General features: G+C 34.7%; 1 protein-coding gene across 3 annotated transcripts in view; it reads left to right on the top strand.

Annotated features, from left to right (window-relative positions):
* The window catches only part of LOC132795907 (inactive dipeptidyl peptidase 10), a 167,842-nt gene that overhangs the window by 132,112 nt on the left and 20,499 nt on the right, over nt 1-15,231 (top strand). Inside the window, exons 1-2 of one of the 3 annotated variants that reach the window (XM_060806853.1) lie at nt 8,819-9,026; nt 14,006-14,197. The exons of the other annotated variants lie outside the window; for them this stretch is intronic. Coding sequence (XP_060662836.1) covers nt 14,078-14,197 — 120 coding nt within the window. The 5' untranslated portion in view covers nt 8,819-9,026; nt 14,006-14,077. Of the gene's footprint in view, nt 1-8,818; nt 9,027-14,005; nt 14,198-15,231 lie in introns of those variants that run through there. 3 annotated transcript variants of the gene reach the window in all.

The raw sequence follows: 15,231 nt of genomic DNA, 5'->3' as shown, positions 1-15,231 counted from the left end.
TGTCTATGCTCCGTCTTCGTCTCCGTCTCCATCTCCGTCTGTCTTTCTCTCGTTCTCCATCTGTCTAGGCTCATTATGGGTAGCTGGCACTTGATAATAGATGCTTATTATTCAAGTACGCGCCGCCAGCTGCGACTTCCAGCTGCGAATACAGGTGGCAACAACGACTCAAAGCACTTGCCAGCATTTGTTAAGTTAATAAGGCGTCCCAACAGCAGCAGCAGCAACAGCAGCAACAACAAATGAAAATGAAAATGAAATACTCCTGCCCCATAGGCCTCCTCATCCTCTGGTGTGTGGCATGCCACAGTTGTTGCCTTCTCGCACCTCTCGCACCTGTGGCAGCTTGCTGCTCGCTGCTTGCCTTAGGCTCCACCTCGCATGTTTAGCTGAACACACACACACACACACACCGAGGGAGTTGTTTGGCATTTGGAGGCTGTGGGTTGGTTGCCTTGGGGTTGCCTAATCAACTGGCGCTTATGTATTTAACTTTGGTTTCATATTCGCCCAGCGAGCACAAGCAAATGACTCATGCTTAGTCTTCGCGACTAGCGATGTGCGCGTGCAACACGCGTGAATTCTCCAATCAACAGCAACAGCAACAGAAACAGAAACCAACCAAATCCAATTATGCATTTTTCGCAAAGAAAAAAAAACCGTTCCAATCAAATAATCAACTTTTCTAGATAGCCATAAAAATTGCATTTTATTTTTGCGACAAAATCGAAACGAAAATTTATGAATGTCAACAGCACCGCAACGTTTTAGAAAGATCGAATTGGAAGAAGTTTTTTTAGGTTTTTGAAAATGTGCAAAATATTTTATAGACAGCACAAAAATTGGTTTCAAATTTAATTGCCATGTGTATAACATAATATTTTCTGCAATTTGAAATTGCTTTTTATTTATGACAATTTCGAAACGAAAGTTGATCAATGTCGAATCTAATTGAGCAAGTTTTTCAATACTGTATTTTATAGACACCTCAAAAATTGCTTTCGAATTTAATTCAAGTTGTTATCCGTATAACAACTTTCAAATAAGAAATATTGTTGGAAGACCGAATTGAACAAGTTACGTTTTACAAAAAGTGTATAGACTATTTGATACAAACCAAAAGATTTAAATTCAATTTTAATTGAAGTCTTGTATACAATTTAAAATTGCAACATCTTCGCGTCAAATTCAATACGAATCTTTAACAATGTCAACGTTGAATTGAGCAAGTTTTCTATGATGAAAACAAGTGGTTGTATTAAAATATTTATTTGTTTAAAAAGGTTAGCTATAATTAAAATTAATACTCACACTAAAGCAAAGACTGTAAAGACCTATAGCTTATATTAAAATATAATTGAAGCCGTCAGCTATATAACATAATATTTTTTACAATTTCAAAGTACTTTTCATCGACCAATTGTAGCCAAATTTCCAAGCTTTATGTATATTCAATTATAGTTGAAGTTTTCTAAAATATACAACAATTAAAGTGTAGCAAGTGAATAAATTGGAATACGCCCACAACTCTGGCAATGTTTGTTTGTAATTATTTAAGCCGCACATAAATTAAATTGCAAGCAATTTGAGACAGCGGCAAAGCTATCAAATCCTGGCCAAGTCATATCCTCGGAGTTAAGCCAAAAATGGTTTTGCATAGCATTTTAATTAAAACAATTGTTTACTTATTTAAAGCAGCATTTGACTTGAGTGAATGCCATTAGTTTTTATTTGGTTTTTTATTCTTTTTTTCTTCTTCTGTGTTCATTTCATTTGAATAATGCTCGCGGAGCTTTAGAATAAATACACATTAAATGCAAAATAATTAAATGGCAATTGCATTTTCAAAATAAATATGCGATAATTGATTTTATGTTCAATTAAATATGACAGTTTTTATTTGCATTTCATATATTTTTTTGTATAATAATTTACGCATTTATTTATCATTATGCAAATGAGACAAAATAAATAATGCTATGCACGGAAAATGTCGAAAATAGAAAAATGCGGAAAATTGAAATCACGTGGCCATCGTTATGAATGTGATACGAAAAAAAATTGCCGCAAATTTTGCGAAAAGACTTACACAAAAGTTGAGCGCATTTTCTTTTCAAAAAGTGAAACTTTAAGACCAACTCTCTGTGTATGTGTATATGTGTGTGTGTGTGTGTGTGTGTGTGTGTATGGCCTGAAAACAGAAATTCGCCCCCCGAAACCTAAACTCAAACTCAGACGGAGGAAAACAACACTCAAGCGAACCCCAAGCCAAAGGCAACACGTGAAAGGCAAAGGCATAATTTTGCTTTTCATTTTTGCTGCGTTTAATGTGGAAACTTACTCATGTAAATGAAAAACGCAGGTGGTAAAACTTTTTGCTTAACTGAAAAGGCGGCCAAGGCACTAACACATACACACACGCAAACACACACACACACACAGAAACAGAGAGCAACTGCTGTAAATGTATTGGCACTTGTATTTACATGATATTTAGAAAACACTCAGCTTCAAGTTGAAAGACTCGTCGTCGTCGTCATCGTCGTCGACTCGCACATAAATTAACTTAGTTGCTTAGAGTTTCCTTAGCACAGTTATTGTTTTTGTGTTTTTTCCTAGTTCTTTTTGCAGATGTCTGCTTAAGGAACTGTTTTTCTATGCGCATAGCAATGCGGTGGCACATTCATTTAATTACAATCATACAATGTCTATATATGTGCATATGTTGATTGCAATGATTTATTCCTCAGCAGTCAGTCTTCAGCAGCCTTTAAGTGCCCCCCACCGACAAAATCCCCAAAAAAGATCTCGCATCAAAATTATTATGTAGTTTTTATGTAATTGGAAAACTTTTACGACTCACATCCATACAATATATGTACATGAAGCAAACCGTTTTTGCTCATCTGATCCTAAAGTTTATTATATGATGCGTACGGTGCGTATGCGTCATATTTACTACTCATGAAACAATTCGGTTTGCATGCTGCAACTTTGTTTAAATTTGCCAAACTGTATTAGAAATAGTATGTCAGTCGAATTAAATTAGCAAATAAAAACGAAGAGTAAAATATTGGAGTTGAGCCTGGTGGAAGATTGTATGCGCTAATCTGAATAATGAAATAAATATAGTTGCTTAGATTTTACATTTGTCTTACATTTACATAAGTCTTCAATCTATCTGTGAACTGAATTGATATTATGTATTGTTAAATATTAATTATTAATGTTAGTAATTGGTATATTTAAGTATATATTGATTTGTTTTGCATTTATAAATCTTCAGTTAGAGCAGCAATAATATTATTGTTTTGCTCTCTCAGTAATCTATATTGAAATTAAATATTGTTTATTTATTAATAAGTATATTGCAATAACCGTATTTCGAATGAACTAATTATTCATTTTTAATTTAAAGACATCTTCAATGAGCTCGCTCTGTGAACTGTCTGCTCACATTTCATATTTATGCAAAAAGGTTTTCTCTCTGTAGTCACAAAATTGAAGTTTTTACTACATGAATTAAATTATATATACGGAATTAATTGGCTGCTTGACCAGCTGCATAAGTAACTAAAGTGTGCCAAGCACATTGTTAGAGTATTTTGTGAAATGAAAAGTTTTGACAAACTTGCGAGATTCCATGAATACATCTATCGCAATGGTATAATGAACGGTCTCTCGGGGTCGCTGTGTCGCCCCATATTATTTATGCTAATACAATGTTGATGCAAATACATACAAAATGTGTGTGTGTGTGTGTGTGTTTATGGCCAAGCACTTATGCAGAGATACACACACAGACACACATACATACACAGACAGACGGCTGGTCATCAAATATGCATAAAAATTTGTGCTTTTTCTTCCTTCCTCTTACTCTCCCCCTCACTCTTTGATTCTCTTCGTGTTGCTATCTCGCTCTTGCTGGTTAGTTACATGTGTTATGTGGCATGTTAAACAAAGCTTAAAACTGTTGCCCAAAAACGGACTGCGGCCATATTAAAAATGTAACCAGCCGAAATGAGGAGCAAGACTGGGTCACATCACAACACGAACAACAAGAGAACAGAAAAAAACACACACACACACACACGCACAAAGGATGTTAGGCTGCAAGCAGTGAATGCTAGACTAATAGATACCCTATTTTATTTATTTATCAAATCTTTAAACAAGCAGCAGAAAGTAGGGATTTCCTGCAATGTTGCTCACTTCTCATTTGATAAAAATAAATTACGTATAAGTACGTTAAATTAATATTTTAATGCATTAAGTTATTTTTCTATTCGATTTGCCTACTTATAATGAAGCAGCACACTCTACTGCTGTCGTATTTTTTGTGCAAAGCTCTGCTTAAGTGGCTCACTCTTCTTTTAATAAAAATATATTACGTATACGTATGTTGATTAAACAATATTTAGTTGTACATATCAAAACAAGTTTTTTATTCTATTTTATCAGCTAAAAAGCCACTGATATCGTTTTCTTGTGCAATATTTCGTTAAAAGTGCTGGGCTCATCAGCTAGTAAAATAAATTACGTATACGTACGTTGTTGTCAACATTTAAAGCAAGTTTTCTATTACATTTGTCTACGTTTATACAAACAGCATATTCTACTAACTATGCAACGTTCAACTATGCAAAGTTCCCTATTAAAATTGTTCCACTCATCAGTTGGCAAAATAAATTACGTATACGTACATATGTAGACAAGTTTTCTTGTCCACAAAAAATAAGTTCGTTTTGTAAATTGATTTAAGGATTGTTTCGATATTCGTACTATTTGTTATTTTTCAGAATTTTATTACCCAATATTTATATGAAATAATAAGCAGCAACTTCTTAGTCTCTACCTACTAAATAGTATCTATCTCGTTGCGTTATTATCTAGTATTCAAAATCTAACGTCTAATTAGCATCCTCCTGCGACCTCATCACACCCCTTTTAGCGTGGCATTTTATGTTTGCAGGGTGTGCAAAACAATAATATGAACGGTTGTTAGAGTTTATTGTTGTTCTTGTTGTAGTTGTTGTTTTTGTGGTTGTTGCCGCTGCGTGCGCCTGCATGCTGATTTCCGTTTGCCGTTTATGAGTATGCATACACGCACACCCGCTCGGACACACACACACACACACACACACACATACACACTAGTACAGCCGCAGACACGTCAAGACACGCTTAAAGCCATGTAGCGTGAAAATATGCAGGACCATTTCTCGCATATGAAAACGCAATTTTTTATGGCATACATTTTTAATAAACTCAGCAGCTCATCGATTGCCGCCGCCATCCATTGCAATGCCAAAGTTAACAAATGCACACACACACACACATGTGTGCACGTGCTCATCGATAAACATACATAAATTCGAATAAATATGCTTCAAGTGGGTCAGCTGCCGATAGCTGAATGTCTAAGGGCTGCGCTAGTCCTTATCGACAGAGACACCTGCCAGCTGCCAGTTGCCAGTTGCCAGTTGCCAGCTGCTCGTTGTTTGCTTGTTTGGTTGCCACAGCCTCCCATACAGGGTGCAGCAACCAAGGTTAAGCAAACAGTTTAAAATAATAAATTACATTTTTTTTGTACTCGTACTCACATTATTTATTTAGAAGAAGTGATGAAGGACAAGTTTTTGTGAACAAACCTAAAAAGAAAAAATCATTAATTAGTTTTGTATTATAGCTTTACATATTCTTAATCTTAGTAAAACATAAATTCTTTTAAGTCCCCATTCTAGCTGCAGGAGAAACATAAAGAAATGTACACAAATATTTCAAAATTAATTTGTAGTTTCATAAATATTTTTATCTGCCGAATTTAAAAACACATTTTAAAGTAATTTTCAGTCTTATTTTTATGGTTTACGAATCACATTTAAAATGAATACTGACTTACGACTTTTGGTAATAATCTCATATATTCAAAACTGAATAATATTAAAACACATTTGTCATGCTCTCAATGAATTAATTCAAATTTGAAATTTTACATTTACCTTAATCGATTTTTAAAAATATCACCCTGTATTGCTTTAAAATAATTTCCTCTTGGGCGTCTATTTATGATGCAATAATCCCACAATATATCTTTGCCAGACATCTAATATCAGCACAACAAATCAATTTAATACGCCTTGACATTTAAATGAATAAATTATACAATGTTAAACAGAGCTGCAACTGGTTGCTCAAAAATGAGCTGCCAGAGTCTTAAAAATCTTTGAGTGTAGCTTATGAATAAGAATACTGCAATTAAAAGTAATATATATAGTACTATGTTACTTTTTTGCACACTCTCTATAGAAATATTTAAGAAATTGTTCAGTGTTTGGGAAAAACGCCTACTCACTAGCTTTGGTTGACAATCTGGAATATTTTGTATTATATGCTATATTTTAAATGTAGTACTATGTCAATATACCAAATACAAACCTTTGTATATTTTTGTATTTTCGCGGTATATTAATTTGAAACTGTTATAATTTAATAATAATGATTTCCTAAAGTTTTATAATAGTTCTAATAATAATAATTTACAGCTACTATAACAGTATATGTCTTTGACAAGTTGCGACATTTTTAAATTGTTTTTCATTTTTGTTTTATTTTTAGACACCCTGTAATTGTGAATTATTTGTTGTAGTTACAGTTACAGCTGCTTTCAACACCTTTAGAGATACTTCTGCTGTTGTATTTCGTCTGTCAATTACAATTATGGTAAATCAAGCGAACGCTGCGAGCCACAGCAAAAACAATTTTATTAAAAAAAAAAGGAAAATAATGTCCAAGTAGATGAAATCGATGTTGTTGTTGCTTTTCACTGTTTTTTGGGCGTCGAATTCACATTAATTTTGCACAGCATTTCAGCACCCAAGAATGTGACAAAGTGACAGCTAACAACAGCATTAAGCAAAAAGGATAGCAACTTGGCACTCAGTCCTTTTACTATATTTCACCTCACATAATTTCGGATGCATGTAATTGACAGTCGATTACCATCGCACCCAAAGAGAGGAATATAGTATACTTTGAAGCTCCTCATTCAGTCCCAAATTCAACTGAGTTGTCATTGTTGCGCTGCTTGAGTTTAAGATTGTGGTTGCGGCTGCGGTTTGTGGCTGTGGTTTCGCTCGTCACTTCTATTCACATTCTTAGTTCAGCAATTGTCCTGCGTTGTCACTTTTGAAATTTAAAAGTGCTCAAGTCAGCACTTTAAAGCCAACCGCAACACAAAATCTAAAGCTTTGCTTAGCATATGAGTTTGTCATGGAATCCACCGCAAAAAGCTCGATGCTTGAAACTTGCAACCACATAAAAGCTTGGGGAAAAGTTACGGGGGGAAAACTTAGCCCAGTCATGTTCCTGTCCAAGTCCTGTCCACCTGACTAGTAGAACGAAAGCTGCAAAAGCTGAGCTAAAGCTTTTAGTCTAGATATAAACTGAAAATAATAATATTCTACCCTGTTGACAGCGGGTATAAAAACAGTTAGTTGTGATCTTTTAAAATGAAAGCGAAACATAGCAGAAAGTGCTTTACAATTTGCAACAATTTTGCTTGTTAAAGCAAAAGTTTCAAAAAGCTAAGCTAGAACTTTTAGTCCAGTTATTAACTATAACAAACAGTTGGTTGTAATCTATCAGAATGAAATGCTTCTTTACCAAGTGGAAAATAAGTTAAAAATATGCAAAAGATACGCCTTTAAAAATATTCAAAAAAAAAAAGTTAAGCATTAGCTAAAAGCGAATTAGTTATGATCTTTTAATTCAAAGGGTCTTTTAATAAGCGCGACTAATACTAAAATGTTAAAAAAAAAATTGCACGATTTTGCTTGTCTAATTTTAAGCATTCATTTTTGAATTTAGTATTTTTATAAATATTAATTTATATATTCAATGTTGAAAAATCAAACAATGTATATTTTGAAATCTATGTATTGAAATTTAGTGAATATTTATTATTTAAAAAATTTAAATTTATTTATTTAAAAAATGCGAATACGTATATTTTAAAAACAAGAATATGTAAAGTTGTCTGCAAATCTAAATTTTTAAATCGATGTATAGGAATATGGTATTTTGTGAATAACAATTATTTATTCCAAAATGTACATTTAGGTATTTACATTTATTTACATTTATGTACATTTTCAAATAGATTATTGATAATGAATTAGACAAAAGCTTCCCCATTTAAGCAAGGGTCTGTTACCAAAGCTCTCGACGTGAAAAGCGCCGTTAAAGCTCTTTCCGTCAGACAGCTGATTGGCAATGCATATGTATGTGTCCCTTTCTTACAAACGTTCGCGCCCAAAATGGCGTGTAAGTGCGTGTGCGTGTGCGTGTGCGTGTGTGTGTGTGTACGCGCGTTTGTTTGTGTGTGTCGAAATGTAAACAATAACAACAAAGACGCCAACTAAAAGCGTCCCAAGTCGCTTAGCCAACGACCTACGAACGTCGCCGCCTGTCCGCCCGGCTTGCTCGACCCACACACACCAATAGGTATACACACACACACACATACACACACACACACACACGCAGACGCAGATTTGCTGTTAAGCGTGTGTTTCATTCAGTTTCACTTTCAGTCGTCGCTTGACTTCCGCACGGAAGCGTTCGTTGCGTTCTCCTCTCTACTTTCTGTCTCTTCATCACACTTTAACTTTAATTTTTTTTTGTCTTTTTGTTGTTGTTGTTCTCGTTGTTGTTATTTTTGGGTGCGCATAAGACAACACAAAGTTCCAAAAAGAAAACAAACCGCAGCACACCAAAAATATACAAAAAAAAAAAAAAAAAAAAACAGAACAAAAGAAAGAGGAAAAAATACTTATATAGTACATAAACAAAAACTCTACGTCTAGAAGACGTGTTCGCTTTGACTTGAAAGTTTGTTAAGAAATTTCAATAAAAATGTTTCCATCGTAAAACAAAAAATACAAAAAAACAACTCGGAAAAGGTCTCGCGGGAAATAAGGCAGCGAGTAACACAAAAAAAACAAAAAAAATACATCGAAAAGGTGGCAAAAAAATAAAAATGAAATGAAATAAAATATTATACGCAAAGAGGCAAAAGGGAAAATAACAAAGCAGAAAAAAAAGCGAAGAAAAAAAGAAAAATGTTCATTTCCCTGCCAAAGCTGCCAAGCTGCCAAGCTGCCAAGTTTTAGTTGCTGTTGCTGTTACTGTTGCTTTTGCTGTTGTTGTTGCGCGCAATGAGAACAGCTGTTGTTGCCTTTTACTGTTATTATTATTATTGTTACCCATGCGTGTGTGTCTGCGAATGGGTGTGTGAGTGTGTGGGCGAGTGTGTGTGCGTGTGTGTTAAAAGTTACGCCATTTATGCCGCCTTCTTTTCAAGTAAAACAATGAAGCAACGTCCATGGCCAACAAAATGAGCAACAATGGCATGTGTGTGTGTTAGTGTGTGTGTGTAAGCTGCGGCTATTAGCAGCATAAATCTATAAAGACATTTTTAATTTCCGTCGAACAACAACAACAGCAATAACTGTTGTAACTAACGTCAACAACAGCAGCTGTTTGAAATGCAGCTTAGATGCTGCCTCAATTTTTGCTCCCCTTCCCATTTACTCCTGCTCCCCTTTCTCTTTGTACCCCACTCGACTGTCAGACGCTGCTCACATCCTTTGCTCAAAAGGCACAAAGAGACAAGTAAGAAGGCTACAGTCGAGTGTGCTCAAGTGTGAGATACCCGCTATCCATTTTCAATACAAGCAAATTCGTAAAATATACCACATTAATATACCAAAAAAGTACTAAAATATATTGCAAGCTATATTTGATATATCGATATAGTACTACATACATACATAAAAATACCCGCTACCAATTTTAAATAAAAGCAAAACCATTCGGTATTATTCTTAAGCCGAATAAATATTAAAATATACCCAAGGCTATATTTGGTATATCAAAATAGTACCACATTCAATACAATTCAATACTTAATTGAGTACACCAAAAGCAACACCATGTCGTATTATTCTTAAAATATTCAAAATTAATATACCGAATAAATACTAAAATATACCGAAGGCTATATTTGGTATATCGATGTATATATGCCCGAAATCCATTTCCAATTAATGCAAAATAAATGGGATACCAAATTAATATACCGAATGCTACATGTGGTATATCGAATAAAATACTACACACAATCATGCAATACCAGCCATACATTTTCAATAAAAATAAAAATATGCAGTATTTTTCTTAATATACCGAATTAATACCGAAATATACTATAGCCCTTGGTTTATTTCGGTATAACTTCGAAATATACTTCGATATAGTACTACAATCAATAACTACAACAATATTCAATAGAGTACAAAATATATCTGACTGAGATTCAGTGCTTCATACAGACAAAAAGAGAGAGACAGACATAGGCATATCTCTATGGGATCAGTGATGCCAGCTTGTGCCTGTAACATACACAAAGCTATAATACCCAACTGCGCAACGGTTAGCGGGTATAAAAAAGCAAAGCAAAGCAGCAACACAACTGTTTTGTTTGCCTGGCCCACAAAAAAAACCCAAGCTAACTATTCGTCTGAAAGCCCAAATCCAAAAGCAGACCAGACGAGAGCAGGCCAGACCAAAGCGTAACCCATTCCCGCTGCCTCAAGCTGCTGCAAGACATTGTTTTCAATGCTGTAAAGGACTTGGCGCTGCCTTTGTTTGCACACAGCTTCAGGCTCAGCCTCCATATTGAGCGTGTGTACATGTCTCTGTTTCACTGTCTGTCTCAGCTACGTGTGTGTCTTGGTGTGTGTATGTGTGTGTGTGTGTCTAGATACGGCCCATATATTCAATGTGGCACTGGCAGGACATTGATATACTCGCACAATGTGTATCACTTAGTGGCAGCTGCAAAAATGCATCGAATGCAGTTGAATACGAAGCGTCGCCTCCTTCTTCCTTCTACCTTCTACCTTTTGCCTTCTTTTCTTGCTGCCTTCTATTGGGTTCAGTATAATTTATTCGTTCATTCTTTTTCCTAAGGACACTCGCAATATTATGCCGAACAAGCGACACAAAAACAAACAAGACACTACTGCACAGCTCGAGCAGATACATATATAGTATATATTTTATACTGTATACACAGTTGACACAGCTCCAAAGCATCCTCAGCATGCGCTGCTATTGCTTCATTCTGTTTTCTTATTAGAATGTTCTGTTCTGTTGGACGAGCAAGTTGTTCAAACTACTTATAGTTGGTAGTCTTTTTAGGCAAACTAATAAAATTAGAACAGTCTCGTATCTAACAAAGAAATATTTCCTTATTTTTAATTGGCATTCATTTCATGAACAATTATATTTGGTCTAGATTAAAACTTTCTTTTCTCTGCTAAACAAATTGAAATTAAATATTGAAAAACTATGAGAATTATAACAAAATCTTATTTTTAATTGGCATTCATTTAATGAAGAGTTTTATTTGGTCTAGAGTAAAACTTTCTTTTCTCTGCTAAACAAATTGAAATTAAATATTGGCAAACTAACAAAAATTTGGAACAAAAATTCTTATTTATAATTGGCATTCATTCAATTGTCAGTTTGATTTGGACTTTCTTTTCTCTGCAAAACAAATTGTAACAAAATACTGACAAGCTAATAAAAATTAGAACAAAATCTTGAGTCAACAAATTTATATTCATTCCAAGACTCAACTTTAATTTATCTATTACATAGAATAGTAGTAAAATATTAATAATTGCTAAATGTTACAAAGAGATTCTATTCTTTACATATTTCCTTAGTTTTAGTTGACTGTTAATGCCAATATTTATACTTAAGATTTGTTTTCTATTGGCGTGTAAAACTTTCTTCTCTACAAATTAAAATGGCATAAAATTATTTAATAATAATTGAACTACGAACTTTGCATATTTTTATATTTTGTTACCATTCATATAAAAAATTTTTAAGACAACTTAACCTCATCTCACATATTTTTAAAAAATATACATAAATATCTTCAACTAATTACTATATATTTGCTATCAGTCGATATAATTTCATAATTTAGGGAAACAAATATAGAATATAAAACAAGGTATTGACCTATAGGTAATCATTTGTGAAAAATACTTGCCAAAAGCATGGATTCAGATATAAGAAATAAATTCCAAAAAAACGTAAAACCAATCAGTTTTTAAATTTTTGGTTAATCATTCATTAAAATGATGAATAAGCCTTTTAGTTTTAAGCCCTGACTTCAAATAATTTCAAGTTCCTTTGTTAAGATAACAAAGGGAAAATAACAATTTGGTCGTTTTCTTAATTAGTTGGTCAGCTCAAATGGAGTTTAATAGTATGAAAGCAATGTGATTGCATGTTGCATGCTTAACAGCTTAGAAAGCAATTATACTTTGGCATACATTACTATAATTAATTATGCTCTGACCAAAATAAGATAACACAATGGCAAAAGCAATTTGCAGGCAAAAGTTCCATAAGTGCAGCGCGCTGAAAGTCATGCAAATTTCGTAAGTTAGTTGTAGTATCAAGTCATGCATGGCGATGAGTGGAAATTCAAATCAAAATGCCATTAATAATATCATTACGACCCAAGAATATATGTGTATGTTAAAGTGGGTCACACAATAGCAAGAGATGAGATGAGATGAGATGAGATGAATGCGAAAGGAAGAAGCAAGGCCTAAGGCAGATGGCAGACAGTAGACAGTAGATATCAGACAGCAGAGTCGCAGCACTTCTGGGCTCCTTGTTGTCATAGATGCATGTTGTACACACACACACACACATACATAGAAGCTATCAATCAAATGGCTTTCGAACAAAACTCAAGTGGTGCCCAACACTTGTGTGTATCGCCGGGCCACTTTAAATGCGCCTCGTGAAGAGTAAACTTTTCTTTTGCTTTTCCTATTTGCTATTTTCCTTTTTTGTTCTTTTTTTTTTGTTGTGTTGTTGGATTCAAACGGATTCGACCTATGCAAACACTGAGTCCACACAGTGGACGCTCAGCAAAACCACAACTAGAGAGAGGCACCAACAGCGGTCAGCACAGCCTTTTGCTCACATCAATCATACGCAATGGTGTGCGAGGCAAACATTTGCATAGGCCACATGTGTGCTGGTGTGCGGGTGTACGGGTGTGCGAGTGTGTGTTAACGGTAATGTGTGCAAGCCGGCGGCAGAAACAACTGCTGCCACTTTTACTCAGCCACGAATTCTTCTTGGCTCAACTCTTTCTCAGCAATATGCAAATTGTAATGCGTCAAGTTTTGTGCAGCGAGCAGCAAACTGAAACTAAGTGTAGAGTGTGTTCGTTGAGTGAGAGAAGTATATGTACTATGGTAGAAGTTTTGCAGCTGGCAGCTGTTGTTGTCTACTGTGTTTATGCTAATACCTTGCAGCTTTGCCACATACACACACTGCCTGCTGCCTGCTCCCTGCTGCCTAATTCAATTTTGGCGTTTGACTAAGTCGTTTATCTGTGGCAAACACAGCGCCAAAACTTGCGAGCAAATTGAATCAGTAACCAACCAAAAACAGCCAGAGTCATCCACACCCATCATCATCATCATCATCATCGTCATTATCGTCATCTATGTTAGCATCATCCCTAACATCATCATTAACGCTGTCATTGTCATCGCATGATGTGTGCTTGTCTCTCACGCTCTCTGCGGTCATATAACGCGCAGGTTGAGCAGCAAAGTTCAGCTAAACGCTTCGTTGCGATTATGCAAATTTTCATTGGCGTATTTATTGCGTTTTGCTGTGCGTATGCATTGCATAAACAGCTCATTTAAAAGCCAGTTGAGTGCTGGCTAACGCGACGTATGCGCAATGTGGTGCAAGGCAATTCGCCAGCCAATTGCTTATTGCCTGCATGTGTGTGTGTGTGTGTCTGGGGGGTGATTAATGAGCTTGGCAGCTTGGCAGCTTCTTCGTTCTAACTTTGCCATAAACTAATCAACGCACACATAATCAGCAGCATCGTGAATTTGATTATCAAGGCCAACACCGAACCAAAAAGCGAAAAAGAAAACATCATTAACGCGTTAACATGGTCGAAATACAAAAGCCGCATTCGGCGCTTAAGCGGCCATCGCTAAAACGTGAAACGGTTGTGGTTAACAATAGTGCGCCCACCATCAAGAAGGTGACGCTTGTGCCCAAGGATGAGGTGAGTTTTCCTTTCCCCGTCCCCGTCTCCGTCTCCGTCCCCTTTCCCTTTCACTTCTCGCTTTCCCATTCTCTGTTCAACTTTTAACGTTCAACTTGTTTGCCCTAATTACATAATTACACATTGCATAATCTTCACATCTCTTCGCCTCTTCGCTTCATCTTTGCCTTTTCTTCCACCATTTTCTTTTGGGCTTGTCAAGCAATTTGCATACATTTGTTATGGCCGTTTTCTCCCATCATTTTGTTGGCCAAAATACTCTTACTTAATTTAACATCATTTTTCTTGCTTTACACATTATTAAATCATAAATTGTCATTAGTATTTTCCATCGCTTTCACTTTGGTCTTCGGCTTTGATGTGTGTTCTTTGTGTGTTGTGTCAACTTATGCAAAGCATCTTGTATAATCAGTTTAATAATATCAACATAAATTGCCACTATTACAAAAGCAAAAATGCAAATAAATAGAGCGCTTTTTACTTGCACACAAATTGTGGAAAAAATTCAAAATAAATAAACAAAGAATTTTAATAAGAGGCAACTCAACAAAAGTTAAATAAACAAGTGGAAATAGCGAAATATAATAAACGACATTTGCAAAAAATAACTAAAAATAATTATTCAAAAGAATTTTCAAAAAAGTCAGTAAAACTAAAGTCAAATTAACATATGCAAAGCATCATAAAAATATTATTAGCACAAAAAAATATGCAAAGAATTCTTATAAATTCTTATAAACTAATCTAAATCGTCATCTATAATCAGTTTAATAACGTAAAATTTCCACAAAAAGTGCATTTGCTAATTACAAATATAATTAGCAATTTTAATAAAATAAAAATATTAAATGTATATTATATAAAAGATTCTAATAAAATTGAACTAAGCTAAGGTCAAATAAACGAATGCAAATAATCTGCTATTAATCAGTTTAATATAAAGATTCCACAAAAATGCATATGCTAATTACGACTATAATTAGCAAATAAATTGCGAAAAAAATAATTAAATCAAAATAAATATGCAAGAAATG

The sequence above is a fragment of the Drosophila nasuta genome, chromosome X (assembly GCF_023558535.2).
Source record: "Drosophila nasuta strain 15112-1781.00 chromosome X, ASM2355853v1, whole genome shotgun sequence".
NCBI lineage: Eukaryota > Metazoa > Arthropoda > Insecta > Diptera > Drosophilidae > Drosophila > Drosophila nasuta.
The sequence above is the reverse complement of the archived record's forward strand: the minus strand, read 5'-3'. Positions and strand labels throughout refer to the sequence as shown.